This window comes from Limulus polyphemus, unplaced genomic scaffold (assembly GCF_000517525.1).
Source record: "Limulus polyphemus unplaced genomic scaffold, Limulus_polyphemus-2.1.2 Scaffold1337, whole genome shotgun sequence".
NCBI classification, from domain to species: domain Eukaryota; kingdom Metazoa; phylum Arthropoda; class Merostomata; order Xiphosura; family Limulidae; genus Limulus; species Limulus polyphemus.
This window is the reverse complement of record NW_013666947.1, coordinates 90311-105557: the sequence shown is the minus strand read 5'-3', so window position 1 is coordinate 105557 and position 15247 is coordinate 90311. Positions and strand designations below refer to the sequence as shown.

General features: G+C 33.0%; 1 protein-coding gene across 5 annotated transcripts in view; it reads right to left on the bottom strand.

Annotated features, from left to right (window-relative positions):
- Positions 1-15247, bottom strand: part of LOC106463154 (coiled-coil domain-containing protein CG32809-like) — a 164870-nt gene that overhangs the window by 60179 nt on the left and 89444 nt on the right. For all 5 annotated transcript variants that reach the window (XM_022390582.1, XM_022390580.1, XM_022390579.1 and 2 more), the window contains exons 5-6: positions 3123-3285; positions 494-595 (exon numbers count right to left, since the gene is read on the bottom strand). In XM_022390582.1, coding sequence (XP_022246290.1) covers positions 494-595; positions 3123-3285 — 265 coding nt within the window. The remainder of the gene's footprint in view (positions 1-493; positions 596-3122; positions 3286-15247) is intronic.

The window sequence follows — 15247 nt, the reverse complement described above, 5'->3', positions numbered from 1 at the left end:
ACCCGTTGTTCTAACAACGTTAAGACGGTCTTATCGACTTCTTGAGAAGAATTCTAAGAAGAAAGTAAACCTACAGACATCGGTCTTGTTTAACAAAATCTGCCTAAAACAAGTATGTAAACTAAACAGGTATCATTAAGCAATAACGACTGAATATAATTTAATAAAAGCGGTACATAAAACAAACGGATATCAGAAAACAACAATTAAATATACGTAATAGAAAAGTATATAAAATGAGCAAGTATCATAAAGCAACAACAAATTAATATAATTTAACAAAACAAGTTCATTAAACATATATAATTTAATTTTTCTCCATTAATTAATATTCAGAATCAGTTGTCAAACCTTAATCATTCAGCATGTTTAGTTATAGAAATGTAACAAATAAGAAACAAACAATTACTTTGAAGCCCCAACAACTATATCGATATTTCAATGAAATAATCACAAAGTCATGCAAATGATGAGATGGTGGAACAGTTCTTACCAGGAGGCAAGGATTGATCCCTTTGCCTCTTTACTGGGCTAGGGGGTGCAGGAACATATGATAATAGCTGTGTTGATCCTCGAGGCATCGTCTGTGAGTAGCCTAAGATTGTAAGTTAAATGCTTCTCAGGCAAATTAATTCATCCACAATGGAGAACAGAAAATTTGAATGTACAGAAACTAGGTATAATAAATAAAGTAAATAAGAACAACCTTAGCTTATTCTGAACAGCATTATATTTTCTGAGCAGATGTATCAACTAATTATACAAACACTCTGAGTTTGTACATTTTCTAAGCATTCTTAACTATTTCAGTGCTCTAATAAATCCACATAACTATACTTTTAAGAGAGACAGTTTGTATTTGCTATTACAGGCAACCAGTGAATCGGGGAGTATATTGTTTTAAGGTTAACAAGGAAAATAATTATGTGAAGTATTACTACTTTCTGTTAGTTTTACAAATCACTAATTAAGTAAATCTTCTGTACTTCATTAGTTTAGTCTGTGCAGTTAATAACAATTTATAAACAGAATAAGTTTATTGCACATGAATTAAAATATTAGTAATATATATATATATAGTTCTATGTTGGGCCTTATATAGTATTATTTTATAAAAGAAACATAAAGAAAAAACATAGTGGAATGTTTAATTTCATCATCACAAATCATGTACATATACTTAGCTAATGAGTATTTTAATTAATTTATACGTGCTCTTAGAAACATTTGAGATGAATATGATATAAATAAGAAATCATACGCTATAAGATTCACTGGTTGCAGCTTGATAATAAAAGGTAATAAACCAACTGATGTACTGTTGTAACGTATTCAGAAGGGTGCTAATGTGGGAAGTATAATTTGTTTTTATGTATAAATAAGAAAGTAAAATTCGTCTACACCTATAAAGTTTTCGGTATAAACTATTCTTTATTGCAGTGTGTTCTCACATAACATGTTAATTTTACCGAGGATAATGCCAACACTTTTGAACTCTAAGCACCAGGCAACGCATGCGTTATCTGAACGCAATAATTAAAGTTTAAAGTGCGTGGAAACTAGAAACAATTCTTAAATAAATGGTAAATAAAAATTATTACCTCGTCATTTCTAAAATATTTGGTTGAATTTCCTTTGGAACATTGTTCAATGTTTCGACTACAGATGTGTAAAGTTTCATATATGACACAACAAGTAATTTTAACAAGCTCTTAGCCCAAATAAAACATTAACATTAATAAGGTTATAAATAAAATGCAATAATAAAATTTCTTTATTTATAATTGTCCCTTTATTAATTTTCAACACGACATTCATTCAAAGGCATGGTTATTAAATCATACATTCCACTTTCAGATTATTAGTGAGAACAAGCAATTAACAAGCAATATTAATTATCATTCAGAAAGTGGCTATTGTAGTAAGCAATTATATAAACATTTGGACAAGACTTTTATTTTTTACTATTTCTCGAAATTCAATAAGATATTAATAGTTAGTCCCACAAATATAAAAGATCTTAAAATCGTGAAAGGGTGCGATGTGCTAAGAGGTTCCACTGGTATACATATATATCTAAAATTAAAACAAAAAATTTTCGTTTGAATTTCAACTTTCTTTGAACTGCTTTCATGAAATCTTATGATAGTAGCAAGAATATTAAAAGTAATAGTAAAAGCAATCAGCAATTTTTGTTTTATAAATAAGCTTATAATATACGATTAAAACATGGTACTTTTGTTTCTGTGCGAAAGACTACAATTTCTTTAAATTGAGGTTACCTTTTAATTTTATAGAATCTGCTAAAAGCATGCTCTCTATAGTTTGTTAAATATTTATCAATTAAAGAGGCTTTAAAACGTTTAATGTGAAATCTTCCATAAAAGTGTCGTTTTTCCTTTTATGGCATGTTCAATATGAGAAAACATTCAAAGCGTTTCCCTTAAAATTACCAAATACTTAATACATTTAAGAAAACGTTTACTTACTTGAACATGGCTTATTATTATTAGACTATGTACATGATACATTCATATGTCACCTTAGATTTTCACTTTTCCCAGTGTAAATTTCATGACACATGAAACATATAAAAATTTTGGACCTAACTTTTATTTCTTTTTTCCTGCGAACGTTATTATGTATTATACACTTTGTTGGAATGTTTTAACGTTTATTTCTATCCATATCTACAGCAACGCAGTAAAATGTAGTTATTAACATCATGTGACTTACGTTGTTTTACTTTTCAAAATGTTCCTTTGGCTGATTGATACAAAATATCTGTCTCTATGCAAAATGGTTATTTCATATAATGTAATTTTTTACTAAAAAATATTAATATAGGTAACCTATAGTTATTTTTGATTGACTCTTATGATAATTCTATGAATATACTGCTTTAAATACGTTTTTCTAAGAAGGCAATGGATGTATAATTATGTTTACCGGAAATGTTTTTCGATTTAGATAACTTGAAATGAAATAAAAAGGCTAATTTGATATGATGTAAGCAAGCAAGTTTAATGTAATTTTTGTTTTTTATTCATCGAGTTATGTTATTTTGTCAATAAAACATATGCATTTTTGATGACCAACGTGAAATAAATACAAATGTTTACTTGGTGTAGTTATTGGTTGTGCTTTCTGCCTGCCTTCTGAAGGTGATGGAGAAAATGCCCTCAAGGATGTCCCAAGTGGAAGTGTTTGTGCACAGCTGACAGGAGGATATGGGTTATGGGTATTATAATACGTCGATCCGGGATTGGGGCTTGACTTTGCTCCCTGAAAAGTACATAAACAAAACAATAAAAAAACTTTAAAAATACCATTTTTTGTGCTAATATGAATCAACTTAAACTTGATGTTTTACTTGTGCAATTTCTATTCAATTAATAATGAAATTTCTATCAAGTTTAAAAATCATGCACGCCTTTGTATTTATTTATCATAAACACTTACATTCTTAGATCTTAAAACTATGTAAGTTGTATTTACATTGTTGTTTAGTCTGCTTTGATGGCTGTTCTGGATAGAGAAATTTTAAATGTTGCAGCACATATGCAAGAGTTAAAAATATAAGGTGATAATATATTAGGAAAATCAATAGTAGCTTGTATATAAATTGTTTTAAAAAATAATAAATAATTCAAGACCTGAAGTTCAGTCAAAATATTATATACTTGCAGGTAGAATTTACTCAGATATTCTAAGTATTATAAAAAACTGATAAAAAAAGTTCCATTATTTTTAAGGTATGGATTAAAACACTCATTAACAGCTTGTTTTAGTAGTCTTAGACCCCCAGTGGGACGAAGTTAAGTCTTCGGATTTACAACGCTAAATCAGCGGTTCGGTTTCCCTCGGTAGACACAGCAACTAGCCCGATGTAGCTTTGTTATAAAAAAAAAAACACACTTCGGTAATTCTATCTTATCTTTCTAAAGACATGAAATAAATTCTCTCTTAACATGAGAACTAGCATCAACTACTTTCAGCCATAGGAAAAAACTGTTGTTTTTCTTCTTTCGAATTGGGAAAAAAACTGCCTCGTGTTCTAACTAGGAAGACAGGTAAGTAATAGTTTGAAAACTTCTAAATTATAATAAAGGAATCCAAAATTGAAATGATTCAAATAAAGATATATCAGTCAAAATGACAGTAGTAGTGAATTTTTCTAGTACCACAGACATTCAAATATTATATCCTGATGGGATAGAATAGCCGAAATATTAGTAATTGTAATTAATGTCTTTTGTCAGTTTAAGTAGCCTACCGGGCTTAAAAGACTAAAATATGATGTTAGATCCCTGGGACAGGCATAGCATAGATAGCCCATTGTGTAGTTTTCGTTAAAAAAACAAGAGTTTAAGGTTTAGATCTCAAATGATGATAGCTATATCCCTCCACATGACGTGGTACACAATAACCTGTGAATATATCAAAACGATCCACTGTATATCGATAAACAAAACTACGAAACAAGCCTTCAAGAATCGAGAAACAAATTTAGAAAAACCAAGGAGCTGAGCAATAATAACCGCATTTTTGTTGTTGTTGTTGTTGTTGAATTCAGGTATGGTTTGAAAGTAATTTATATCAATTTCACAGTTTAAATATAGCAAAGTGTGATTCAGAAAATTGAAAATATTTAAACTATAAAAATTGTGAATTCGGAGAATAAGTATTAATTAATATAAGCCAATCTGTGGTCCTGCTTGGAACTAAAGCAAACGCATACATGTAGGAATATGTCTTTATACTGTCATAAGATACACCCCACGTAACGTTAGCTAAGGATCAAGATTTCCAACAAACAAGAGTTTCATACTGTGCCATTTACTGAATGATTGTATTAATATACACTGATCTGTGTAAAAAGATGCTCGAGAAAAGGCAGCTAGTCACCAGAACACACCTTAAACTCTTCTTCTGCTGTTGTATAACCAAATAGTATGATTTGACCATCACCTATATAACTGTTTTGTCAGTAACGAGATGCGAACGATGAACCAACGGATCTACAGTCTCGTATGCTAACCATTGGGTCACGCTTGGCCCTAGATGGGGTGCTATCGCTTTTTTTCGCTCGTCTTAGGAATGCTTAATATGGTTCTGATGAGGATATCTCAACAGTTAATCCATCCTCTCAATTGCTTCTTATTCAAGACGAGCAGTGACGATCCTTGCTCGATGTGGACGAGAATTGTCATTTATGTACATGAAATTAGGAAGTTTAGATTGGAGGCCCATCCTTCCATGCATGCTGATTCTAGCCCACACAATGACTGATCATCCTTCATATGTATTGAGTACTACAAGCAGAAACATCCGCCATATTAACTCCAGACCTTAGCAGTCAGTACATTGAAGACAAAATTTGGAATAATTAGTGAACGGAAATAGTGTCCAATAACCGATGATCTCAAATATATAACATTTCCAACATTTGCGGCAGGTCGTAGAATATTAGAATATGGTGATCTTCCTGAGGAGTTGTGGCTCTTCTGCTTCCTCATCATGTTATTTCCTGACCTTGCCACTGGTTTATTACTGACCTCCAGAGGCGAGAGACTAGAACTTTGGCACTCATTCAATAAATGAGCGATATGATGTTGAGTTAGTCCATTAAGAAAAATACCTATCCTTCTCCATGTCTTCATTACGTAAAGACATCTACACTGTATTGGAGGCATTACACTTACTACTAAGGCATTTTATAACGAAGCACTGTTATATGTACTGAATATTATGGGTACACCAATCTATCTTCAAAACATTAAATGCAGGGCCATACTTATTTACATCCATACTCACGCACAGAGTTACTAAACATGTAAATTTCGTGCTGACAAGTGAAAAGAATAGTTAATTGTCGATATCAGTCATATACAAGTATTTAATTGAACCTCAGGTTGAGGATATATTGTCCTTGGAAAGTTTAGAAACACTAACGTGCAGACAAGCAATCCTAGAAACAGGAAGTCTTAAGAAAATAAATTTATGTTTATAAGATAACTTTCATTACAGGCATTCCTGTCTATACTGAAATATTTTACATTTGCTTGTCTGTCATATTCTAGCCGGCCTAGTGTTGTGCGAAATGCCTCGTCGGCACTGGATATGGCATATGTAGTGTGGTTGACATATTATTGCATGCCTCCCAGTGGCTTAACGGTAAGTCTGTAGGCTTATTACTCTAAAATCCGGGCTTCGATACCGTAGTGAGCACAGTACAGATAAACCATTGTGTAACTTTGCGCATAACAATAAAACAAACAAGTATTAATACATATTCTTCTTTGCTTTCACTCATAAGTTCTTAGAATTACATAATCTAATGCAAACCAAACATTCTATCTTTCAAAATTATCATTTTATTCAACTCTAAAATAAGTTATGCTGAGTCTATTGTTTTTCACAGTGTGTTCGTTGACTTAATATAAATCTCATACTTGGTGTGGTCAATACAGAATATAAATAACTCTCTTCGTTCTACACATAAACTTAAGCATTTAACTATTCACATCAAGACTGTAGCCTCTGGGGTGGGGGGGGGGGAGCTGCCCCTTAAAATTACAGTTCAAAATTAAAAGGCCTAAAAATTCTAAGTAGTGATGTAACTTATGAAATATAATTATTTAACAGTTACAATAATTATTTCTTAAATCGTTTCCTAAATCAGACCTAAATCATGTTCTCTCATCTGGGTTCATACATGTATGTTTAGGTCTCAATAGACATACACATGGTACGTTAGCAAAAGGATATTCCACTCCAGTCTGTTTCTTGTAATCTATTATTATGAACTTTTAATTAAAAGGATTATTACAGACAAACATCTTAAAAAAAATGTTTAATTACTTGTACCCAACGTTTCGGCTTACGAAATACAGCTACAACAATATAATGGAAAAATGTACGTGATACGAGTATAGTCGAACATCTTAAAAAAAATGTTTAATTACTTGTACCCAACTTTTCGGCTTACGTCTTTATCAAGGGTCTATGGATGTCACAGGTTACGGGATACGAGTATAGTCGAACAGTTTTGACTCGTTAATCAAAGGATAGAAACCATTATTTAATGAAGACGACAACTAACTATTTTAATTGAACCTCAGGTTGAGGATATATTGTCCTTGGAAAGTTTAGAAATACTAACGGGCAGACAAGCAATCCTAGAAACAGGAAGTCTTAAGAAAATAAGACTGTTATGCCTCTCATCTGGGTTCATACATGTATGTTTAGGTCTCAATAGACATACACATGGTACGTTAGCAAAAGGATATTCCACTCCAACTCCAATTGATACCTTCAGACCTATACTGAACTAGCATTGTGCTTGCATTGGATATAAATTTATTACGCTGCAAGCACAGTGACAAATGACTCAGAATTGAGTACTTCAGTAAGGTACATCGTACATGTAGCTACGTCAGTGTAATATTTCTGGTATAGGTATTGTTTTCGATATAAGTTTACATAACACTGCTTAAAGATCGTGCAAGAAAATTAGGAAGAGAATATTGCACATCCGAGGATCTTCAGCGATACAAGTCTTTTTTGATTAAATCAGTTTATTCGTCCTGGATACAAACTTTTAGTACACAGAAGTTCCACAATCAGTACGTTTCTCGTCACTTTAGACTTTACAACTTTTTTAATACACGCTATAAATCACAGCGATTTACAATCTCGATACCTTCGCCTTCAACGAGTTCAAAACACACACTTTATGGCTTAATAACTCGAAACTAACAGAATCATAGATTACATGGAACTAAAAGTAACTACTGCTCTCTATTCATTCATATCTGCTGGCTTTCTCTGCCAGGCTTATATACTAACGAAGAGGGCATCTTGAATACACTCGGACTTCCCAGATCATTCGAGAAACTCATCACGCATGCTCCAGCAGTGTCACATGACTTCCGCTGTCATAACAATAACAATAGTCTCGAACAATAGCCACTTACATTAAACCAATAGATAATTAACAATAATTAAATTAAATGTACAGAATTTTACAAACACAGGATTCTACTCAGGATCCTACTGAAGTAGGTCACCACATGTTCCTTTTCACTCACGTTCTGAGACAATACTCCTCCAATTCCGACATTACCAGCATCACAATCCAGTATGTATGGCAGTGAGGGATTTGGAAGCTTTAGAAGTGGGGCTGAGGCCAATTTTCCTTTCAATGTCTTGAAAGCATGCTGGCAAGAAACTGTCCATTCAAACTTCTGGCCTTTTTTTTGTCAAATCATGTAGTGGAGCAGCTATACAAACTTCCAGTAATAGACACAGAGTCCCAAGAAACTTCTTAACTCTCCCACATTGTCTGGTGTTGGCCAATCACACTGCTTTCACCTTGTCAGGATCAGTTTGCACACCATGCTCACTTACAATGTGACCCAAGTAAAGCACCTCTTTCTGGAATTTCTTGGGATGCAGTTTGAGGTTTGGTGCTTTCAAACACTTGAATACTTCCTCTAGCTAGGATACTTCCTCATCAAATGTTGCAGCAAATACAATGACATCATCCAGGTACACTAGGGCTATCCTTCATTGTAGGCCTTTCAGTACTCTTTCCATCAACCTCTCAAATGTCGCTGGAGCATTGCTAAGCCCGAATGGCATCACACATCGTAACAATAACATTGGACTGTAACAATTGTTTTTGCAGAAATGCGCCTGTTTTGTTCAGCCCAGCAGCGCTTCATTTAATGCTTCAACAAAATCCCAATTTGATCCAAAAGCTCTCTAGATTGAGACAACAATCAACGAACATCATTATGATTCATCAAATTTCACCTCTAAGCAACGTTCAGATGAAAATTACATTCTGCATTTACTTAGTGCAAAATTTTAGACATCTGCAAACTTTAATTTCCCAGTCAGGAATGGGAGGAAGTAGAATGCAGCATGGGAACCCAACAGACTTTGGCTACAATACAGTTTAGAAAGTGACAGTGTATTTTGCTCTTACTGTCGCTGTTTTGATAATTTGAATACCAGTCGTCATTTGTTAAACAGGATTTTCAAAACTAGAAAAAAAAAGCTGTTGGAAGGAAATACAGTTACTTAGAAAATGATGGTTTGTTTGTTTATTGAATTTCTCCACAAAGCTACACGAGAGCTATCTGTGCTAGCTGTCCCTAATTTAGCAGTGAAAGACTAGAGCAGCTAGTTTTCGGGCTACTCTTTTACCAACGCCCCCATGGCTGAAAAGGCAAGTATGTTTGTTGGGACAGGGAGCCCGCGACCCTCAGATTGCGAGTCAAGTGCCATAGCCACCTGGCCATGCTGGGCCTAAAAAATGATGGAAGTAGCACTGAACATATATCAGCATGCCAAAAGACGCAAAATTTCTTGTATTGAGTGCAGAATGCTGGAAGAGACATTTTTGCCCACCTTAATAAACAAGAAGATTATGCTCAACAGTGAATAAAAAGGAATTATGTTCATTATAGACATTATACTTGCTTTGGGCCAACGAGGCATTACATTTAGAGGAAATTGGCAAAAAGAAGAACAGGATGAAGATGGGAATTTCAGTTTTATCGTAAACTGGGCAGTCAAGTATAATGAAGACTTAGCAAAACACCTTCAGCATGCTAGCAAGGCAGGAAAATGTACATCTCCACAGATTCAAAATAAGATAATAATGTTTTGTGATCAAGAAATATGATCTCAAATAGTCAAGTCAATCCCACAGTACTGGGGTTTATTAGTAGATGAAACCCAAGATTCCTCCACCAGTGAACAACTCAGAATATGTGTAAGGTATGTAAAGAACAATGAGGTTCGAGAGGATTTTCTTGGCTTTGTTCAGACCTGCTGAAACAATAAGCAGCAGTAAAATAGTTTCTACTCTGAAATATTGACAGTCTAGTAAGTCAAAGATATGACGGGGCAGCTGTCATGAGCTCAAAACAAATATGTAATTCAAGCTAGGATCAAGAATCAGTATGAAAATGCTGTCTATGTGCATTGTCGCTCATTAGCACTTACAGCTAGATGCAGGAGCATTCCACAAAAGCTAATGTGGTTTCTTAGTGGAAGTGCAAAGAGAAAGGAGATTTTTCTATCTGTAGATAAGCGGATATTCAAATACAAGGGAATAGAAAAACATTTAGATGAATTAATACAGGGTGATCGAAAAGATATGGAGGAGTTCCATAGCTTCACTGATGCAATCAAGCAGGGTTTGAAAAGAGAGAAAGTGCCCAAGTTTTGTTCAACCCGATGGACTGCTAGACTTTATACTCTGTTAGCAATGAAAACCAAGTATGAGTGTGTCATATCTGTATTATAAAGTATTCAAGACGAGAGCAGTGGTGATGCTGCAGCAGCAGTTGATGCAGAGTCATACATAAGGCTGATGACAGATGGGCATTTCTTTACATGTCTTCATGAGTCACAGTTTTTACTTAATTATTGTACTTCAGGCGCTAAAACACTGCAAACATTTGACTGTGATTTGGCCAAAGCAAATGAAGATGCTAACTTGTCCAAACAGGCTATCAACAAAGCATGATCATGCGATATTTGGAACAAACTACGGACTCATATAAAAAGTCTGGTTTTGAGGTTACCAAACCCCGACCACTGCCTCTCAAAGACACGGGGTGAATGCAGCTGTAGAAGATGCCAGGTCAGTAAGTGTCAAAGATTATTACAGAATCAATATGTTTTATGTTTCATAGACCATGTCGTTTCAAAACTAAACTTAAGTTGTTACAACAATAACATGTGTCAGATGTTATTTCGTATGATGAGAAGTTTCTTCCAAAAGATTAAAATCTTGGAGTGTAAGCTGCTGTATAACGATGTGCCAGTTGATAGTCACCCAAAGAGTGTGGTTTAATTCCTTGCAGCATGCTATCATGAATATTTTCTCTCACTTCGTAGAGTTTTTCAATTTTTTTCTCACCCCACATGTGAGCAGCGTGGCTTGTGAGAGGTCTTTTTCAGCCCCCCCCCCGTCACTTCAAGCTCTGAAGATCGCCTCAGTGGACTAGTACTGATGCTAGTTCACACAAAAAGTGACACTACCCAACTCCAAAGACAATTTATTCCAAGAAGTCGAACTGGAGAGAACTCCTCAAGTAGTAGACATACATCAGTATTTACAAACTTTACTAGCTTGCCAGTTTTGTTGAACAGAAATAAATCATAGTGCTTAGAAATTATGAACTGTAATTTCAAAAATTCCCATGGAAACATTGACTCAACGAGGGTGGTAACAGAGATTGAGAAATGAAGATGTGCTATATTAAATACATGTTCAGATTATTTTGACCTCGGTTTAAAATAATAGTCGAATAGCGTATTACTTCATGTTATTTTGGAATAATGTTGACTGAATCTTATAACTACCGGTACGAAAAATAAGTTCCGAAGAAGGGTAGTAGCCCAAAACGTTAACTATACTAATAATTACATCTTTTATCGGCAATACTTAACCTGTTTGTTTTTCGTGCTGATTTTCATTGCTGAAGCGGTTTCTGTCAACCTTCAATAAAACTTACATCGACAAGCTTGTTACTTCTTCTTGTGGTGGAACAATGTTGACTGGGTCTTGTAACTTATGTCGAAAATCTTGTTTATTTCGCGTTGTGGTGGAACAATATTTTATAACAAGTTAGTTCAATGTTTTTTGATGATATGATCATTAATTCATAAGCATTTACATTTCTATGTTACGCGTGCTTGATCAGAGCTTGTATTGTAACTTTATAATTTATTTTTTCTTTCATTTTTGTAAATTCATTCACAAACCGCCATAAAATGACCCTAATAACGTAGTAATTTACTTTGGCTGCTACAAGGTTAAAGACATATAAAAACTACATATTTGTTTAATAATTATGTTTGTGTAGTTACTTTTGTTATAAAACAAATACACTTATGTAAGTTTTTTAAAAGATGACTATATTTAACTGAAATCAAATTAGTCTACTGTTCAAAAACTAGTCCAGTCGTTCGATGCATTATCAATAAGCTTTTGAACTACTCAAATACTGGAAACTATATATGAATTTCGATAGATAAGTTCAGGAAAGTTTGTCGGTAATTAAGAATATAAGAAGTAATTACCTTTTCAATTCATAGAGATAGTATGTATTCATAAAAATGAGATATCGGTCATTATAAAGAACGCGTAAAATGCCATTAGAAGAAAAAATATGGTTGAGCAAAAATATGCAAATCAATTACAAAGTCTGTAAGCGTTTATACATTCTTTAAAAAATCTTTCTAGCTTTTCTAAAGATCAAACCCCTCGACTGATAACTTCAATGAGTGTAATAATGTTATTTTATGAAAGGTTTTTGGTATAAGCATCATCAGAAGTTTTATCTTAAAGATTTGGAAGTGTGAGCAGAAATACTATACAGCGATTAGAAAACTACAGTCCACACAAGCCTAAGTGATATTTAAAGTGAGTTTTTGTATACTGATTCATAATAAAATGAAATTTTATTTTTGTTAGTGCCATTAAACGTTAATAACGAGAAATTTTCTGAAAAGTTGAATGGTTGAATTTGTTATGGTACTTCTTTATTGTTTTAATATACTGATCATGTACTTTTATGAAAACGGTGACCTTTCATTTCATAACTTTCTATCATAGATTAGGAATAAAGAGTTGAACAAGCTAGGATATCAGCACTACTGAATTAGAGTGAAACTTGGTTAGTGCTATTGTGCAATAGAAAAACAAACCTAAATAATTTAATTTTACAAAAAGACCTACTGACAGAAAGATTACTTAAAATATTAACAAAATGCAGGGTAAAATAATGGATATTATGCTGTTATTCTAGTTTCCTATTATATATAACATGACAGCGCTCCAATAATAATAAAACGGGTTTTCCCAATAGAACCTGGTAGTTATCCTCAATGCTTTCTGAGTACAATGTGCTCTTTTTCTATAATCCTCTGTGCATTTTCCACTGTCTGATCCCTGACTTAGTGAAACAGCTGCATGATTTTTGTGCTTGAGTGCAGAAAAAAAGACACTTTCACTACATTCTACTAATATCCATTGTGTTAGTTGTACTATAACAAAAAAGCAAACTTCTATGTCATTTGTTTTATTAAATTATAATAAATATCCAAAATCATTTCAAAAGGTTAACTTTTTTAGTATTCCTTGTACTCTGATGAGTTTGTTTTTTCTATCTACCATATTAGTTATCAAATCTTAATCAATTGTGGAAAAGTAATGACTTAGAAGCGCTGCAAACACGCGTTTAAAAATTTTCATATTAATTTAATTCTTTAATAAATATAAAATTATTATACTTGTAGTTACCTTATAAATAATTACTAAACGAAATTTCACATAAAAAACAAAGATGAATTCATGGACAAAAAAGACACGTGCTTGCTCTGTATTATACTTTCTTATGAATTTAGAGTTCATTCTTTACAAATATACTTTTTTCAGTAATACATGGTGTACATGCAAGGGTTTATTTCTTTGCTTTTTAGTTTAAGCACAAAACTACACAATGGGTTATCTGTGCTCTGTCTACCACGGGTATCGAAACCCGGTTTCTAGAGTTGTAAATCCACAGACATACCACTGTGCCACTGGGGATCATACGTACAACATGGCGTGAGACTACATTTTTGTGAATTACAATAACCGTTTGGTAGCCTCTGTATCAGTTTAGTTAATTCAAAATGAATAGAAAACAAGTTTAGACACGGCTTGAATGGTTAACTAAGAAAACTTTGTAAAAGTTTCTTTACCCATTCAAGCCATCTATAAACTGTATTAAATAGATAATTAACATGGAAAGGATTTAAAATGTTTCTTTTTATTCCTTCTCCCTTAAATATACAATAAAAAATGTTTCTTAAATTAACGAGGGCGAGGCTGCTTAATCACCAAAAAGGAACATCATGAAGGGAAAGAAAAAGTTCTGAGAAAAACACCATATTTCAATCACAACATTCTATATTTATATATATGTGTGCTTTCTTTTTGGCTAAAAATATTTGTGTTCGTTTCGTAGCAACAAAACCTTCAACGTCGTCCTGGTAACTATAAAAAAAAAAAAAATTAATAGTAGATGTTACATAGCAACCCACAAGTTATTACGTTGCAAACGATGCCGCAAACACATGGGGAACATTCTTTCTATGTGCCTTTACCACCTACCCTTTGCCTAGCAGAAAAAAGTATATAATTGACATATTTTCCCTGCACAAGTCAAAAAATGTAAACAAAAAATGAAAAAAGAAACTATTTTTAAAATTAGCCGGCACCCATTTCCGTGTTCGATTGCTTGAGTGTTTCAGTCTTTAGGTGATACGATAACAGTAGACTGTTAGTGCTTAACTGGTTGTGGCTTCATTACTAAGTACAAGATGTGATTGATGTTTAAGATATATTATAAGATATTGCCGTTTAGGAAAACAAGGTAAACACTTTACAATCAAGGAAATAATACAAATATACTTCAGTCAAAAGTTATCGGCTTTCGTGATGTCCAATTTTTCTTCATATATTTGGTTGGTAAAAACTCACCCCCAGAAATTTTTGTCGTTTTGTTTTTTTGATTCACATTCTTAAACAAACTTCTCGTTCTGATACATTTATTATAGTTATGTTTACCAAGAAATATTCGTCTTTATCGTCTTGTTTTCTGCTTGACAATCTCAACAAACAAACTTCTCGTTCTAATACATTTATTATAGTTATGTTGAAATAGTTTATTGACCAACTGTCTTTCATATATGGACATCACAAATTCGATTGTTTTCTTAAATTCTTTTTCCGCCACCAACATCACATTTTAAGAGTTAAACTCTCTATCTCGAATAATTATGTACTCTAATTCGGCGACGAGGAACCCACTTTGAGACTTATAATCGCTGGAGACGACTTAAATGGGAAATGAAGAAAAACTTTAATATAAGTTTAACATAAAAGCAAATGTACAACGTTTCGACAAGGTTTTGTCATCATCAGGTAAAGTTTTTCTTCATTACCCATTCAAACCGTCTCCAGCCATTATTAATTATGTACTCTTGTGAAAATCCAAGGTACTCAACAGATCTACTTTTTAATACTCTAAATAAAGCTTGTAATCATTCGAAAAAAATGGTAATACTCTTTAAAAGTATATTTTTTTTAAATCAAACTTTAATTTCAATTGAAAATCATTTAATAAATATACATAAAAATGTGTAATGTGACGGATTTATTGTTCTATATTTA